Source organism: Aotus nancymaae, unplaced genomic scaffold (genome assembly GCF_030222135.1).
Source record: "Aotus nancymaae isolate 86718 unplaced genomic scaffold, 86718_ANA_hifiasm-v0.15.2.pri h1tg000108l, whole genome shotgun sequence".
Taxonomy (NCBI): domain Eukaryota; kingdom Metazoa; phylum Chordata; class Mammalia; order Primates; family Aotidae; genus Aotus; species Aotus nancymaae.
Window position 1 is genome coordinate 41,011,349 of NW_026988523.1, and position 16,729 is coordinate 41,028,077.

The 16,729-nt window shown below is 42.9% G+C and overlaps 1 protein-coding gene across 8 annotated transcripts in view; it reads left to right on the plus strand.

Moving 5' to 3' along the window:
* The window catches only part of CUNH1orf226 (chromosome unknown C1orf226 homolog), a 385,517-nt gene that overhangs the window by 273,722 nt on the left and 95,066 nt on the right, over positions 1-16,729 (plus strand). For all 8 annotated transcript variants that reach the window (XM_012468862.3, XM_012468858.3, XM_012468859.3 and 5 more), the window contains one exon: positions 13,206-13,298. In XM_012468862.3, the coding sequence (XP_012324285.1) occupies positions 13,206-13,298 (93 nt within the window). The remainder of the gene's footprint in view (positions 1-13,205; positions 13,299-16,729) is intronic.

Here is a 16,729-nt window from a genome sequence, read left to right on the forward strand (position 1 = left end):
TGCAGGCTGGAGAGGAGAATGATAACTACCTGTAAAAAACATGCAGTTTATATAACACCCTCACTTCTCACCCTTCCCTCAGCAACCTACACGTGGCAACCCTAATTTCTTGTTATTTCTGTCAGGTGCATCTACCATACAGTGTCCAGTTTTTTTTTCTTTAATTTTATCTATTCTAATATGTATATAGTGGGATTTTATTGTGGTTTTAATTTGCATTTCCCTAACAGCTAATGATATTGAACATCTTTTCGGGGGAGGCCATTATTCCAGACTTGAGAGAATAGCCTATTGTCTTGGGGAGCTGTAATCAGGTGTGTTTCAATAGGCACTGGGGCTCAAGATTCAGACTTTAAAAATCCCAGTGGGCAAAAATAATTCATTAGTCATTTCCTAGGCATGAGCCTCACTTGTCTCAGTTCCTGCTGTTAGACAAAAACACTGAACCAACTACCAAAACTTGTTGGGTTTCTTTACATGTGTTTATTTGCTTTCCATATATCCCCTTTAATCAAGTGTCCATTTGAATCATTTGCCCATTTTTTGCTTTGCATGTTGTCTACAGCTGTTGAGATTTGAGAGTTCTTCATATGAATGTATTCTGGATACAAATCTTTTGTCAGGTGTCCTGTTTGCAAGCATTTTCTCCCAGTCTGTTACTTGTCTTTTTATTCACTTAAAACTGGCTTCCACAGAGCAGGTTGAATTATATGAAGTTCAGTTTATCAGCTTTTTTTCTTTTATGGATTACACTTTTGGTATCATACCTAGAAATTCTGTATAAACCCAGGTCACAAATTTTTTTTTCTTCACTCTGTCACCCAGGCTGGAGTGGAGTGGCACGATCTCAGCTCTGCAAACTCCACTTCCTGGGTTCAAGCGATTCTCCTGCCTCAGCCTCCCAAGTAGCTGGGACTACATGCATGCATCACCACCCTGGCTAATTTTTGTATTTTTAGTAGAGATGGAGTTTCACCATGATGGCTAGGCTAGTCTCAAACTCCTGACCTCAGGTGATCTGCCCAACATTTTCTTCTAAAAGTTTTATGGTTTTACCCTTAAGCCCGTGATGCACTTTGAATTACTTTTGGCATAAGGTATAAGGTTTATTTTCATGTTCTTTTTGGGATTTTGCCTGATCTGGTCACATCTTACTCTCAGTAGTTATTTCTCTTTCCCTGTCAAGTTTGACTTTAGATTTCCATCAGAGTTGAAGGGGGAAGCCTGCCTCACATCACAGATTGTTTTTTCATGGGAAAATAATCGCAGGATTAGGATTTTGCAGTTTGTTCCCCTATTTCCATCCTCATTTCTGAATAGTCATCTTGCTCTGCTTTGGGTCCATGTTCAAATCTCATCTGTCTTCAGGGGCACTCCCACGCATTTCAGTCTCTATCCAGTAGTCTCTTTTCTGCACTCTGGATGTCACAGTGGTTGTGCTTGGTAACTCCACATGCTATCCTAGAGAGGAGACAGAAAATTCAGAAGGAACTCAGAAGAGGTAAGGCCAGAGGTTGGCAAACCATGGCTCATGGCTCAAATCTGGCCCACCCCACTGACTACCTTTATAAATAAAGCTTTGTTGGAACATAACCGCACTCGTTTATCTGTGCATTATCTATGGTTGCTTTTGTGCTGGAGCAATAGAGTTGCATAGTTGCAACAGAGACCACATAGCCCTCAAAACATAAAATACTTACCATCTTGTCTTTAACAGAAAAAAATTTGCTGACCCTCAGAGTCAAGGCGGGTACTGGAAATGAGTTGGGTTAGTGCACTTTGCTGTGGTAAAAGAACAGTCCTGCAGAAAACAAAGGATGCCAGTGCTCTTCCTACATAAACCATCCTGGCATCTCTTCACCCAAGTTCATTTGTTGTCATAGAAATTTGGAGGAAGTAATGTCTGGTGCAGCCTTGGAGTTACCTATGGTGATGGGCTGAAGGGGAAGATGAGATAGAATAGAGATCTTGTGGTGCATCGATCAGTCCCAGTGAGGAATGGAGAGACACAGGGAATCGGGAGTGATGTGATGACCAGCACTGACTTCTTCATTTCTATGCTCTGCTAAACCTCACTCTACTCTAGTGGACCTCAACCTTAGCTGCACATGAGAATCACCTGGGTAGCAAACAAACAAACAAACAATCAAAAAACCTAGTGCTCAGGCTGCATTTCAGACCAATTACATAAAAACTTCTGGGGGTGGGATCCAGATACCAGTATTTTTTAATTTCCCAGTTGGTTCTAGTGTACAGTCCCGGCTGGGAACTGTGGTTCCACTCCACAATCCCATAACCCCAAGGAAATATTGCCACCTACTGACAGTAGGTAATTATTATGCTTTGGAAGAAGTCAATAACTCTTCAGATTCCCCTCCATGCTGGGAACTTGTGTTCTGGTTACTGTATTTATATCATTTGTATATGAGAGTTGTATATTACAGTTTGATTTGGGGCCGTATTAAGGTGGTTGTTCCTGAGAAACACCTTGTATCTCAATTTTTATGTAACTCAGAGTATTGAAGACATATACTGTTGGTAGGAATCATTGAATGTTAGCATTGAAGAAAACTTTAGAGATTGTTAGTTCACACAGCTGACATATCCAAATACCTTTTGGACCTACTTACTGTAGTTCTAGATCCTTGCTTCTCAAAGTGTGGTCTGTGGACCAGTAGTGTCAGCATCATCTCAGACCATGCTAGAAATAAAGAACCCTTGTCTCTCCCCAGACCTGCAGAATGGCCTGTAATTTAACAAGGTCTCTGAGTGATTCATGTGGACCTTCAGGTTTGAGAAGCACTGGTTTAGAGAATCATGTAAGTAGGAGCTTCTGGGTGTAACTTCCAGTTTTCTTGTAAGAAACTACTTTTCAAACTGCCAGTATTCTGTCAGAGGCTGAATGATTGCTTGACAGAGACAACACTGTGACTTCCAAGAGCTCTCCCAATTCTGATTTTATTATTTTCCTCCTCCTTCTCAAATAGTTTCTTCAGTATCTCTCAAGAATTACCTTCTCCATCATACCTTTCATTATACCATGAATATTCATTGGGGCCATCAGTTGTGCCTACTGTAGTTTTTCTCCTCCCAGTCACCTGATATCTGGAACTTGTATGACCCTAATGGACGAATACAAGCACAGGTTTTCCAAACTTACTCTTATCTCTTGTTCATCGTGCTAGAAAGTCTAAGCTCAACCTAAGCTTAGTGGGGGGAGACTCAATGGGTAGAAGACTTGGGAGAGAGTAGGAAAAGCAGTCCCATGTGAATGCCCGTGGGACCCCTACATCCTGTCTAACTTCTATTACCTGATTCTCCAGTGCAAGACAGACTTTTTCAATGTATAATACATCCTTGTGTTCACCTGTGCTGGCATTGGTGAAAACATTGCTACCTTTTTCAGGCAAGGGATTTAGGGACCATTTCCTTATTCTGCTTCTCAGTCTATATAGTGATTTCATCCAGACATTTTCTTTATTCTTATAATGCCGTGCTTAATATATGTCTCTAGTCTTTCCTAGATTTCTCATATTCAGTGTCTCTCCTTTCTGAATCCTCAGTGCTGTTGCCAAGATTATGTTCAGGATTTGCACCTCTATTTTTCACTCTTTTTAAAAGCCTTAAGTACCCTCCTACTGTCTATGCAAAACTATAGTAACTTCTTTTCCATTTTAGAACCTTCCCCATCTGTCTTTATCCATTCTCCCTTCCATCCCTTCTCCCTTCTATCCTCTTCCCTGGCTTCTGGGATTGACCTGGCCACACCAAATCCCTGCATTTCTGTTGCTGTACCTTTCCCCAACCTTCCTCAAGTGTGCCTGCCCATTTAACTTTTCCTACAAGGCTCTGAAGGTTTGTATCACACTGAGTCATGTTTAGAGCTGGGATGGTTATAATCTAACCCAATACCCACAGAAGGGAAGAATTATACCCTTCTGTAGGGTAGGTGGCTTGCTCAAGGTCATGTAGCTAAGAATGTGAATATTTGCTGTGAAATAGCATTACTATTCAGTGTAGCTTCTCTGACTTCATAATGCTTCATGCAAATTGTTTCACCTAACTTCACAAGGTGAGTGTGGGATGTGTGTGGCAGGTAGTGAGAGGTGCTGGGAGGTTTATTAAACATGATTGATTGTGTTCTTTTCAAGAGAGGTAACTCAAGCCTTAGAAAGACAAAAGGATTGATCGTTTGTCTCATAATCATTTTTTAAAATTTTACTTTAAGTTCTGGGGTACATGTACAGATCTTGCAAGATTGTCACATAGGTATACACATGCCATGGTGGTTTGCTGCCTTCATCTCCCCGTCACCTACATTAGGTATTTCTCCTAATGTCATCCCTCCCCAATCTCCCCACCTCCTGCTATCCCTCCCCTAGCCCCCCACCTCCCAACAGACCCCAGTGTGTGATGTTCCCCTCCCTGTGTCCATGTGTTCTCATTGTTCAACACTCACTTGTGAGTGAGAACATGTGTTCGGCATAACCATTTTTAGCCTGAGGCAGAAAACCATAAATCCTTGATTCATGATTCTTCTAAATACTGGGAAACTTTTACTCCTTCAACATATGTGTGTGAGTCTATAGATATGAATCATACTGTGGGAACAGTGTTGTCTCCACCTCCCTCCTCTCCAAGACTATTGCTTTATAATAGATGTGTATATTTTGGGGTGCATGTGATAATTTGACACATTCATATAGATTGTAAAGATCAAATCAGGGTGACTGGGACATTCATCACCTTAAATAAGTATCTTTTCTTTCTACTAGGAATGCTCTTTTAATGTCTGTAGTCTTCCTACTTACATGATATATTAATCATTTAGAGGAGAGTCTGGGTTAGATATTAGTGGAGAATGATAAAATTGACCAGAGTTGGGTTTATACTGTTGTATTTTTACCTTCCCATCCACCTTTTCCTCTGTTTATACTTAAAGAAGAGAAGATGATTCTAATACTTGTTTTTAACATATCGTGAGTGATACAGAGGAGAAAGCAGCTGAAAGCAGTGGATGATTATTAGTAGTGGTACTCATCTTGCTTTATAAATCACCCGTTCGGGACCCTTAATCATTTAGGTTGTTGTTCAGCTCCCCGTGACCTGTCAACATGCTCCTAGTCAGAGAAAAGTGATGACTGTATTCCCGGGCCTGTCTCATCTCCTCTCTACAGGGAGCAGCTGCCACTCGGAGCTCCCCTGAGTACACAGCCTGAAATTGCCTACACTTGAGGCTTCCACTGCCTTCCATGCAAAAGCCTGTTTAACTTGCCCTCTGCCATCATGCTGGTCTCCTGACACTGTGGAAATGCCACCTCTTCACAGAACATCTGTGTGTGCATGAACCTCTCTTCCACCTTCTCAACAGTTCAAACAGCAATGAGCTTGAATATTTCCTGCCCCAAAGCCTTCCTTAAGTTCAGAAAGTCTCTTTACTACGTTTTTCTGATCTCACTGGTATTTTGTACCCTTCCCAGGTTATTGACATGTGTCCCTGGGTGTGGAGTGTTCCTGATCCTGTGAAGTTAATTTCCAATAAGTTCTTATTCCTCTTTTTGCTTTCTGTTACAAAATGGGGTTTGTGTGCTCATGAGGGAGCTCATTAACCATGTATTGAATGAATGGAGGGATGAATGAATAATTTTATTTCCTGGAGCCATGATTCTGAGCTACTAAAAAAGACACAAGTGTTGGGCAACGTAACAAGCACAGAGCTGAAAGTCGGGAGATGCAGGTTCCAGATACAGGCTTTCTGCTAATGAACCTGGGAAGTCGCTTATCCCTGGGCACTGGTTTCTTCATCTGTAAAATGAAAAGCTTGGTCAACACTGGTGGTCTCAAACATTTCAGACACAAGGATTTCTCTAAATTTCTTAATGAATTATTTCAGGCTGGGTGCAGTGGTTTACGCCTGTAATCCTAACACTTTGGGAGGCCGATGTGGGAGGATTGCTTGAGCCCAGGATTTCGAGATCAGCCTGGGCAACATAGCAAAACCCTGTCTCTATTTAAATAACTAAATAATAATAAAGAAATATTTCAGATATAAAAAATGCATGAAAAGTAAGGATTATGAGTACCTAATGCCTACCACTCTGAATTCCTCCCAAATAATACTCTTTATTTTAGCAGCTTTTGATTTAGAAAATGGATGACAACAACTAGCAATAGCACTTTCATAAGAATCTATCTTGTTACAATAATAGCTGTACTTGAAAAATAGTATAGCTATTGATTACGACACATATATATGATTAAGACACATTGGTTAGTCTATGGCAATTCTTAATGCAAATAAAAATGTATAATAACCCTTGCTTTTGTGGCCTAGAGCAGTGTTTCTGAATTGCATGATCCACATTACCATGTGCATTTTTAAAAATACCAACTTTTGGCTTTACTCCTGATCTGCTGAATAAACATTTCTGAAGCCTGGGTCTGGGATGTTGCCTTTTTATCAGGTATTCCAAATGGGATTTAGAACTTGAGATTTAGATTTCCTTGGTCTACAAAGTTGGATGATACTTCATTTCTATGTAATGACAATGAGTATTTCTTTAAAAAGTAGCCTCTCTGGTTCCTTTTGAGTATTTTGCAGATTGCAGAGATTTTATTTATATCCAATTTTCAATAATATGTCTATTGCGAAAAATAACTTATGCTGGGATTGAGGTAGGTAGATGGGAAATAAGTGTCTACCCAGTGTTTCCAAGACTCCTCATAGATATTCTGCAGTTTGGATTCATTTCAAACTTTGGTGTTGGTCATGCTGGCATTTCTGAGATTTATGTGAAACAATACAAGTCACATCAGTGTCAGAGACTGCCATAGTTCTCAGGCACTCTGCCCCCCAAATTCTGGTTTCATAGGCCTAAGAACCAGAACTTAAGGAAGCTGAGTAGCCTAGAGAATAGAATTTTATTGCACAACCATCCCCCGAAATTCATTACTCCTAACTGTACTGTCAAATGATTATGGATGGCTTTGACCAATAGTGACAGCTCTACAGGATTTCGCTTTTTTTGTTGTTGTTGTTGAAATGGAGTTTTGCTCTTGTTGCCCAGGCTGGAGTGCAATGGCGTGATCTCAGCTCACTGCAACCTCTGCCTTCAGGGTTCAAGCGATTCTCCTGCCTCAGCCTCCCAAGTAGCTGGGATTACAAGCATGCACCACCACACCCAGCTAATTTTGTAATTTTAGTAGAGATGGGATTTCTCTATGTTGGCCTGACTGGTCTTGAACTCCTGACCTCAGGTGATCCGCCTGCCTCGGCCTCCCAAAGTGCTGGGATTGCAGGCGTGAGCCACCACGCCCAGCCAGGATTTCATTTTTAAAAACCTGTATCCAGTATGGATAAGGTACTCAGTACTGTGCTGTGGACCATGGACCATGTAAGGAAGATAAGTTCTTCTTAAATTCCTTGCACTACGGAATGGAATCCAGATTTTAATAACTTGGTAATTAACTTCTGGAAAGCTTACTTTTATACAGTGCCTTTTCTTGGGTTCTGTGAATAAACACTGTCAACTATATTCATTCCTTTATTTGACATTTATTTATCACTATCCTATGTCCTGCTCTTTTTCTTGGGTAGAAATGTGTGTCAGTCATATTTCTTGCTCTTATGAAAGGCATGGTCTGTGGGGTAAATAAATAAGCAACCAATCAACAGTGAGTGATAATAGAGGCTTGCATATTGCTGTAGTAACCAACTCTGTGGGAGGATATGGGAAGCGGGAGTTGGCTTTATGTGTAGAAGTGTGAGCATATATTTCAAGAATAAACAGGAGTTCACCAGGCAGATGGTGTGGGGAGGGCATTTTAGGCATAGGGAATAGCAAGTGCAATTACATGGAAGTGTGGAAATGTGTGGCATGTTTAACTTACATGTGGGAGAGTTCCAGAAATATCCTTTTGTGAGCAGAATTTAAGTAGACTTGCCGAGAGAACAAATGTGTTTGTTACATGGTGTTTTCAGATTTTCCATTTTTGTACTGTGGTAAAATATACGTGACATAAAATTTGCCTTTTAACCCTTTTTTAAGTGTACAGTTCTGTGGCATGAAGTACATTGCTGTACAACCATCACCACCATCCATCTTCAGAACTTTTTCATCTTGCAAAAATGAAACTCTGCACCTATTAAACAACTTTCCATTTCTCCTTCTTAGTCAGCCACCATACTACTATTTGTCTCTATGAGTTTGACAACCCTAGGGACCTCATATAAGTGGAATCCTAGAATATCTTCCGTTCTCCCATTTGTTACCAAGGTTCATCCATGTTGTAGCATATGTCAGAATGTCCAATTTTTTTAAGGCTGAATAATATTCTGTTGTATGTAGACACTACATTTTCTGAATCCATCCATCCATTGATAGACATTTAGGTTGCTTCTACCTTTTGGTTATTGTGAGTAATACTGCTGTGAACATGGGTATACCCAGATTTTGTATCTTACTGCCTAAATTTTTAGACTCTCACATAATACATGCAAAAGGACTTTCTGAAAACTCTTTATGAGATAGTACCTTTGGTTGAGGTGCTTATGGTTTTGTTGTGAAGGTCTGTTCACACTCATGAAACCAAGACTGTAGTCAGAATGTAGTTAGAATGTCCAGCAGCACTATCAGAGTTCACTTTTAAATTTCCTTTCAAATCATTTGCAAGAAGCAGAGCTGCAAAACTTCTTCTAGAAAGGTAGTGAACACAGTCAATGACTTACAGAGCTTGGTATACTGTGTTTTTGCCTTTGCTAACTGAATCCTCTCCCCTTGGTAAAGTTGCCTCTGAGTACCTTGACTCATAAGCAGGTCTTGGCTTACATCTGTAAGCATTGCAGAGACAGTGAGAAGGACTTGGCAAAGTGAATTTCATGGTTAAGAATGAGGGAGACCTGCTTCCTATGAAGCGGATGAGAGAGTGTATTACCAGCCAAATTATTTCTGGCCAAGGTGACTGAAGAACCAAGGATCCTGTTTTTTTCTCTCCCCTCCCCTCCCCTCCCCTCCCCTCCCCTCCCCTCTCTGTGTGTGTGTGTGTGTGTGTGTGTGTGTGTGTGTGTGTGTGTTAAAAAATCAAACATCCAGGGATACTTTAGTGAGCTACACATTTTTGTGAAAACAGACTGTTAAATGTGTGAAGAGCATCTGAGAGCCCCAGCCCTTCCCCTGGACTCTAAGGAAGTAATTCTATTCCTTCTATCTGCAGTATAGCCTCAAGCTCAGGGCTGGCTGGCCCATTCATGAGATGCCCACTCTGCTGTTGCAGACCTCAGCTTCCTCTTCTTGGATACTCAGTGACCAAGATAGAGATACACAGGGTTAGGAGGCAGTTTGGGAAGTTGGGAAAAAGGAAGCACTGGGGTGTCAGAAGATGATTACAAATGAGACTGCTTATCTGTCAGCAGCTCTCCAACTTCTCATCAATGTTCTTACTCATGTCTTCCATTGAGTTTTCACGCCTGGCTCCTGTTGGATCCTCCTACCAGCTTCCCCTTCCTGGACCTCACTGACAGGCACAGCACATTAAGTGCCAAGGCCACTATTCCAAAACAAGGTCCAAGGCTCTGTTTGTGAACCCCAAATGCTTTTCACTCGGACTTTCCAGTCTGCAGGTGGTGTTCCAGGCCTTGAATTGTTTTGTTCCCTGAAAGGTCAAGTCCTGTAGGGCTTCATTTGTCCTGGCTGGTGGGGCTCTGGTTGGCAAAGCAAATGCATCAGCTCAGCCTGGCCATATTCAGGGAGGGCCAGGCCCATTGGCACACACTGCAGGGCTGGCATGGGCTTTGTGGGAGGCTGGCCTGAGCCACAGACGGTGGCACCAGCAGTACTGTTTGTTCTTCAGCCCCTGGCAAAGCCTGAGCAGATTGGATTCCTGTCCTGAGGAACACAGATGCTTCCTCCAAAGCCCACCTGCCCAGGCAGTGCTCCACCTTGGAGCAGCACAGTTTGGGAAAAAGGAGGACTTGTCCCTGAGAACCCCTGCTCGTCTCCATTCTTGTGTTACTCCATTATCTTCCCTCTGTCCAAATTCATTTTCTCCCCACTCAGTGAACACAATAACATGTTGTCCAAGTGAAGCGTAATTGCCATGTAAACAAATGGCTTAATGATAATAAATATTTAAGCATTTTCAGTTACTTGATTTCCCTTTATTTTCATAGTTTCCAACAGAATTGCAAGTTAATTTTAATTTTTCTATTGGCAAGGGTATGGGACATCTGACCAACAGGCAGGTGGGGAAGATGCAGAGTGTGTCCAACCTAAGGGCCCTTTTTGTAAATAGCACTCAGGCAATTCTGGCAACTGTGACAGGACCTAGAGGCCTGTTTCCTGCCTCTCTTGTCCATCTTCATTTTGAAGCACTCTAGAGCATTCCACCAGCTGTTGTAAGGAGCACCTGTGTTGTCACCATCATTGAGGTTTTGGAAGAAATCATTTGGTCATGCTTTTCCATGCAGTCACTGTGCACACAGACCCTGTAAGAGCCACTGGGAATTATGTGCATGGTGATTGAATTCAAGACCTATTTCCAGTTCTAAAGAGAAAGTTTAGTTGCACTTTTGAGTTCTTAAGATGAAGGTATTAAAAGGCATGGCCAAGCCTGCCAAAACACTAACTGTAGAAATAGGTAAGGTTTCAGATACACAAGCAAGGAGCTGGCTGGGTGCCTCTTGCTATGCTTGGGTGAGAAATCATGATTAATAAAGGCCACAGAGAGAGTGAAACCAGCAGGGAGGTGGACCAAAGAAGAAAGAGAGATATGGTCAACTACAGCATTCTCCCAGAAATGTAAGGCATTGCAGGTTATGGCATAGTGGGTAGTATATTCTCTAAAACTAGGACTGGGGAGAATGATGTAGTGTTTTGCAGAGGTAGGTACTTGATATTTCTGCTTTGATTTTGTTGTTAGAAAAGAGAAGTATGTGGAACAGATCAAAGTGATATACTGTAAGAGACAAAAGACAATAAAACAGCTGAGGTCCAGCCTCAAAGGTTTTGTCCTCTTCTGGGTGTTTCTGGGACTGTCTTATGCCTTTAACTTCCACCTGAGTGCATCAGACACACTCTTTTGTACTCCTTTAGCTGGGAGGTGCAGCTGGCAGGTTGTGTTTATTAAAGCCCAAGTGAGTGGAGGTAAATGCAGGTGTGGTCAGGAAATGTAGCTGGTTCACCTCTCCCAGTAGGCACAAGGCCAAAGTCAGCCAACTTGCAGATTGTCATGCCAGTTCTCCCACCCAGAGGTTATTTGAGTTCATCCAGCACTGCGGCCCAGCAGAATGCTGCAGTCAGGGTGACACACTGCAAACTGGAGCCGTGTCCCCAAGTGTATGCCAATCAAACCAACTTTAACCTTCACTGGTTTGTGGCTGCTGACCTAGAGAGGAATTTGTTAAATGGCTGAGGTCCTGTCCTACCTAAGCCAGACTCCAGTGCAAAAAGACTCTTCTCCTCACCCTGTCAGATGCACCTCTCCTTCCTGTCTCCATCTCTCTCTCTGCCTCCCCTTGCCCCTTTACTCTTTACTGTTAATTGGCCTGGGGTTCCCAGGCTGGAGCAGAGTTTCCTTTTGTCCCTTTGTGTTTGCTGCTCTGGTTTTCTCTTCTTCTAGGGCCCTTTGGTAAAAAAAGAGCTGCTGACAGGGTAGAGTGGAGGTGGGGAAGTGATCACCGGACTGGAGAGTGATGTATGTTGCTGTCACCGGGACACTCAAATCAGCTGTGACCAGAGCCTGCCCTGACAATGTGAAGAAGGATCTTTTACCTCAGTTAGCGAGGCCATATTCTTGTAGAAACAAGGATGTTTCTTGTAGAAACAGACAGCCAAGAAGTATCAACAATACTAACTCTGTACAGTGGAACAGAAGATCACTGAGATTTTAGTGAAAAGGATAGACATAAGACAGCAGGAAGCTCTGAGTTGAGTTTGTAACATCAGAATATTAAAAGACACAGCCAAGAGAAAGTTCTAGATTTCTAATGAGATTTCCAAAGCAGGCTATGTTTTTATCTCATTAGGATGGATTAGGTTCGTGCCTATCAACACTAACTGTAGAAATAATTAGGTTTCAGATGCACTGTCAAGGTGCTAGGTACCTTCTTCCAGGCTTGAGTGGCAACATGGTAGGAGAAAGCTTGAGTGGGAAAGGACCCAGAGAAGATATGTGGGCTGACTTTGAGTCTCGTGTTCCCTGTTGTTTAATCTGTAGCCCAGATGATTGATTAGAGAGCTTGCAAGTTAAGTTCGCTAGGTGGTGTTAGTAAGATGGGAACCAGATGAAAATGGTTTTAATAAACTGGAGAAGTGCTCAAAATGAAGTTCACTGAGGAGGATGTAGAATTATACCACCAGATATAAATAGCTGCACAAGTGTAAGAGATGGCTATGAATGAGCAAATGTACCAGAAAGGGCTGAGGTTGAGGATGAGGCCAACATCCATCAGCAGTGCAGGGCTGTGGTTAGAGCATCCCTGTCTAGGACTACAAATAAGAGTTGAAAATACAGAACTTGTCACTATGTACCCTATGAATGTGTACGATTATCTGTCAATTAAAAATATAATTAAATAAAATTTAACAAATACAGAGTTTGTGAGGTCATATCTTTTCTAGATATGCCAAAATCTTCAGGCTAACAGGGCTGTGGGTAGACTTGTAGACTGACTCACAGTTAAAGGAAATTTGGAATTAAACTTGTGGAGAATAATTTAGAATTCATAATTATCTTTCAGTGTATAAAAAACCTTGGTGTGAAGATTGGTGCCAGCTGTTAGTCTTCACTGAGGATGGAATGGCATTTCAGCAGCCTTTGATGAGACACTAGGAATACTTGTCTGACTGTGGAAGTCATTAAATGATAGAATGAGTTACTGAGGGAAGGTTCTGACTTTTTTTATGGGATATTCCAAGTAGGCTATGTTTTCATCTCATGAGGATAGGTGAGGTCCATTCCCATGGCCCTACCTAATGACTGAGAAGTGGTATTGACTATTTGGAGTCCCATTTCTAACCCAGAGATTGCCTGAGCCCTGTCTGCAGACATCCACCCACTTCTATATCCCCTGAAGTATTCCTTACCCCCAGGAGTTGCTTTCCGTACCTGTCTGGGGACCTCTTTTCCAGGCATGGGCTAGCTGGGTCTGTGTAGATACACTGATCTAATCAGACTGCACTTTCTTTTTGTTTTCTTCTTTCTTGCAGTATGAGTTTAAAGCCAAGAACATCAAGAAGAAGAAAGTGAGCATTATGGTTTCAGTGGATGGAGTGAAAGTGATTCTGAAGAAGAAGAAAAAGGTAAGTGGCTCTGAACCAGAAACTGAGGTAAAGAGGAAAGGAGGGGAGGTAGACTGAGGTACCTTTTTTCTTCTGGGCCCCCCTCCAGATAGAATCCCTCCCTTATCTGGCAAGCTCTTCTGCTTTGGGCAGCAACCGTGCTGAGAGGCTGCGGCAGAGCTCAGGGTGAGTTGGGGGCAAGGGCTAGTCACCAGTGGGCTCAGTCAGTCCTGGTACCCCAGGTGATGGGAGTCACCTCCTGTCATCCATGCCTTCAAACCCCCTCCCCATTTTCATACCTTTACCTTTGAGTCTCAATGGTAGGAAATACTTTCAATTTTAGTGAGAATAACAGGGTTCGGTGGGATTGGGCAGTGAGAGAAGGCTCCCTCAGCAGCTGTCCCCTTCGATTTCAAGAGCAACCTTCATTCCCACTCCAGGTACCATGCAGCCTCCCTTGTGTGTCCTTGCATCCTCCTGTTGCAGCCGCATTTACATAGTCCCTCAAGACCCAGCCACTGCTGCTGCTCCGTGTGCAGGAATGGTGGGGTGTGGCCAGAGTGGGAGGACAGACAGGGGATTGATCCATTCCATGCGCATTCCTCTGAGTTGGGGAGAGACAAGGAAGTGAGCATATGTTGTTTAAACGCTTGTCTGTTTTGTGTGTTAATTGAATGTGGTTGTGGCAGAGTAACATTAACCCCTTGAAAAGGTTAGATTCGTACAGTGGGAGGATGTGTGTTTTCAAAAAGAAACAGAAAAGAGTTTGGCTGATTGAGGATATGTGAGGAGTCCTTTTTGTCCTTATTTCTCAATTCTGCTGATGCTTTTATTTTTTATTTATGATGTCCTTGTTTGTTTATATGTATTGATGGTAGCACCATATCATAGTCCTACATAGACCTCCTGAGCTGCTTTTGGTTCCAAATTTCAGTTGCTCTTAATTCAAATGGGACTTAAAGCAGACCTTGAATCTCGGGGCTAGAGGGAGAGAGTGTGGAGGTCATGGAAGCAAAGACAAATGCATCATAGTAGGCGACATAAATTTGAAGAACCATATAATTGAGAGGGATCTTAAAGGGGACTTGTCATATCAATCCAAGGGCTTAAATCTTCTTTATAACATCCTTACAAGGGGGATTGTCCAGTGTATGATTGGACACCTGTAGTGATGGGAAATTTACTACTTCCTCAGGCAGCCCCTTTTCTCTCTGGATGGTTACAAAGGTCTCTCATATATTAATCCAAAACTTGTTCTTTCATGCTCCCTCAATACTTTCATTGGTGGTTTTAGAAAGTGTTTTATGGCTATGATCTTGGAAGTATGTAGAAACAAGATAAACTGTTTATAAAGAACCAACTTCTTCAAAATTCACAAGTGTAGGGGATTCAATATCTTTGCCTTTATAAACCTTTACTGTGTGCATGGGTGCCATCTTGTTCTTCCTCTGGGGCCCTGTGTTTTGCCTCTTCTCTCACATGTATGGACACAGTGGACAGTCACGGGACAGTCTTTAGAGTACTGTTCTCTAGGGGTTCCTGAGCAGGGTAGTTGCTGAAGCAAGCTGAGGCCTGTCAAGCCCCTGGACCCCAGTTAAAGAAATCGTGGATGACAACAATGTGAATTTGAGCAAGAGATATTCTCAGAAGGAAAAAATGGGCTAATTTTGACACTTGTGTAAGATTACTTTCCTCAGCCCTTCCTGTGATGGGACTGGTGGCTCAGGGCCCTCATGGAACAGCCTGTAAAATGATTGCTGTTTGTGGGCACTTTCCAGGCTGTACGACGCTTTCACACCCATCAGCACCCAGCCCTTCAGCAGTCTCTGTGGATGTTTCCGTTGGTCAGCGTCATGGCACCCAGTCACCTGGGAGAAGCAGCCACACAGATGGTTTTCTCACTGAATGGCCCGCCAGGGGCTGAGCTGTCAGTCTTTCAGGTCAGAAGTTCAGACTCCTCTGTTTCGAACCTGTGAGCCTCAGGAGGCTAATTCACACTGACAAAGCTCAAAAGAGGCTGATGTATGAACTAAACCTAGAGTTTCTTAATTCACTCTGAGACATACAGCAATCTCCTGGACCAGATACTCACGTTATCCTGACAAGCATGTTTTCTTTCCACTAGAGGCAAGTGATAGGAGAAGGCAAATTATTAGAGGGTTGCTGGATGAGCACAGAAATGGAGCAGTCAGCTCACTGTATGACAGGCATGTCTGCTGGCTTCAGGCTCCGCAACAAACGGGCCCACTGAATCTTCCTAGTGGCCCTCCTGGGCAGGTGCTCTTCCTGGAGTCTGTCCGATAGACTGCCAGGGTTTGCTTCTGCATCTCTCCAACTTCTATAGTTCCATGGCTGACACTCCCAGAGTCTTTCCACCACCCCACTACACATCCACTTCTGCCTGACATATCTTTGTTTACTTTCTTCTTCTTTCTTTTTTTTTCTTTTTTTTTGAGACGGAGTTTTGCTCTTTTGCCCAGGTTGGAGTGAAGTGGCGTGATCTCGATTCACTGCAACCTCCAGCCCCAATTCAAGTGATTCTCCTGCCTCAGCCTCCTGAGTAGCTGTGATTACTGGTGACTGCCCCCACGCCCAGCTGATTTTTGTATTTTTATTAGAGATAGCGTTCCACCATGGTGGCCAGGTGGTCTCGAACTCCTGACCTCAGGTGATCCACTCACCTCAGCCTCCCAAAGTGCTAGGATTATAGGCGTGAGCAACTGAGCCCAGCCTGTTTACTTTCAATTAGGTTAAATTTAAAGACCTGCTGTCATAGGGGCTGCTCTGTCTCTTTCAGCTATCTTCATACACCTCTAGTGTTGTTCATCATGGGACAACTTCATAGTTCTGCCCTTAGGGCATAGTCCTATTTCCCACCTCACTGTCTCTCCCATGTATCTTTACCATATGTGGTGGCTTCCCCACTGTGCATGTGAGAAAACTGAGGTTGGATCACATAACACATAAAGGCAGTGGTGTGCTGAGGTTTCACCTGGAGAGAAGCTGTCCCTGCTCCACTAAGCACGTGAAAGCCAGGCTGGAGTAGCATCTCCCCGAGGGAGTGCCTGGGACCTTGTGACTCACTTTGAAACTACATCCTGGGTAATCTCCAGTGTGGTCTCACCTGCCTTCTGGCCTAGAAGAAAGATGGTCTAGCAGGTCTTTCCTAGATCTGATTCTTCTGAAGTCAGCCTTGGGAAAGGGGAGCCTCCCATCTTGTTTCCTGCACCCACGCTTAGTGTCCATTTCAGGGCCATGGTTGTGATTTGAATAATGACTTTAATCATGGGGTTCATTTTACACCATCTCTGACAGATGAATGCACATTAACAGCAATCAGCCTTTTTGTCATCTTGTTCTCATGTGACAGTTTTCTGGTATCTGAGTGCTACCCCCACACTCACACACATGCATACTTTCTCTCTCTCTCTCTCTCTCTGCTTATAGAATCG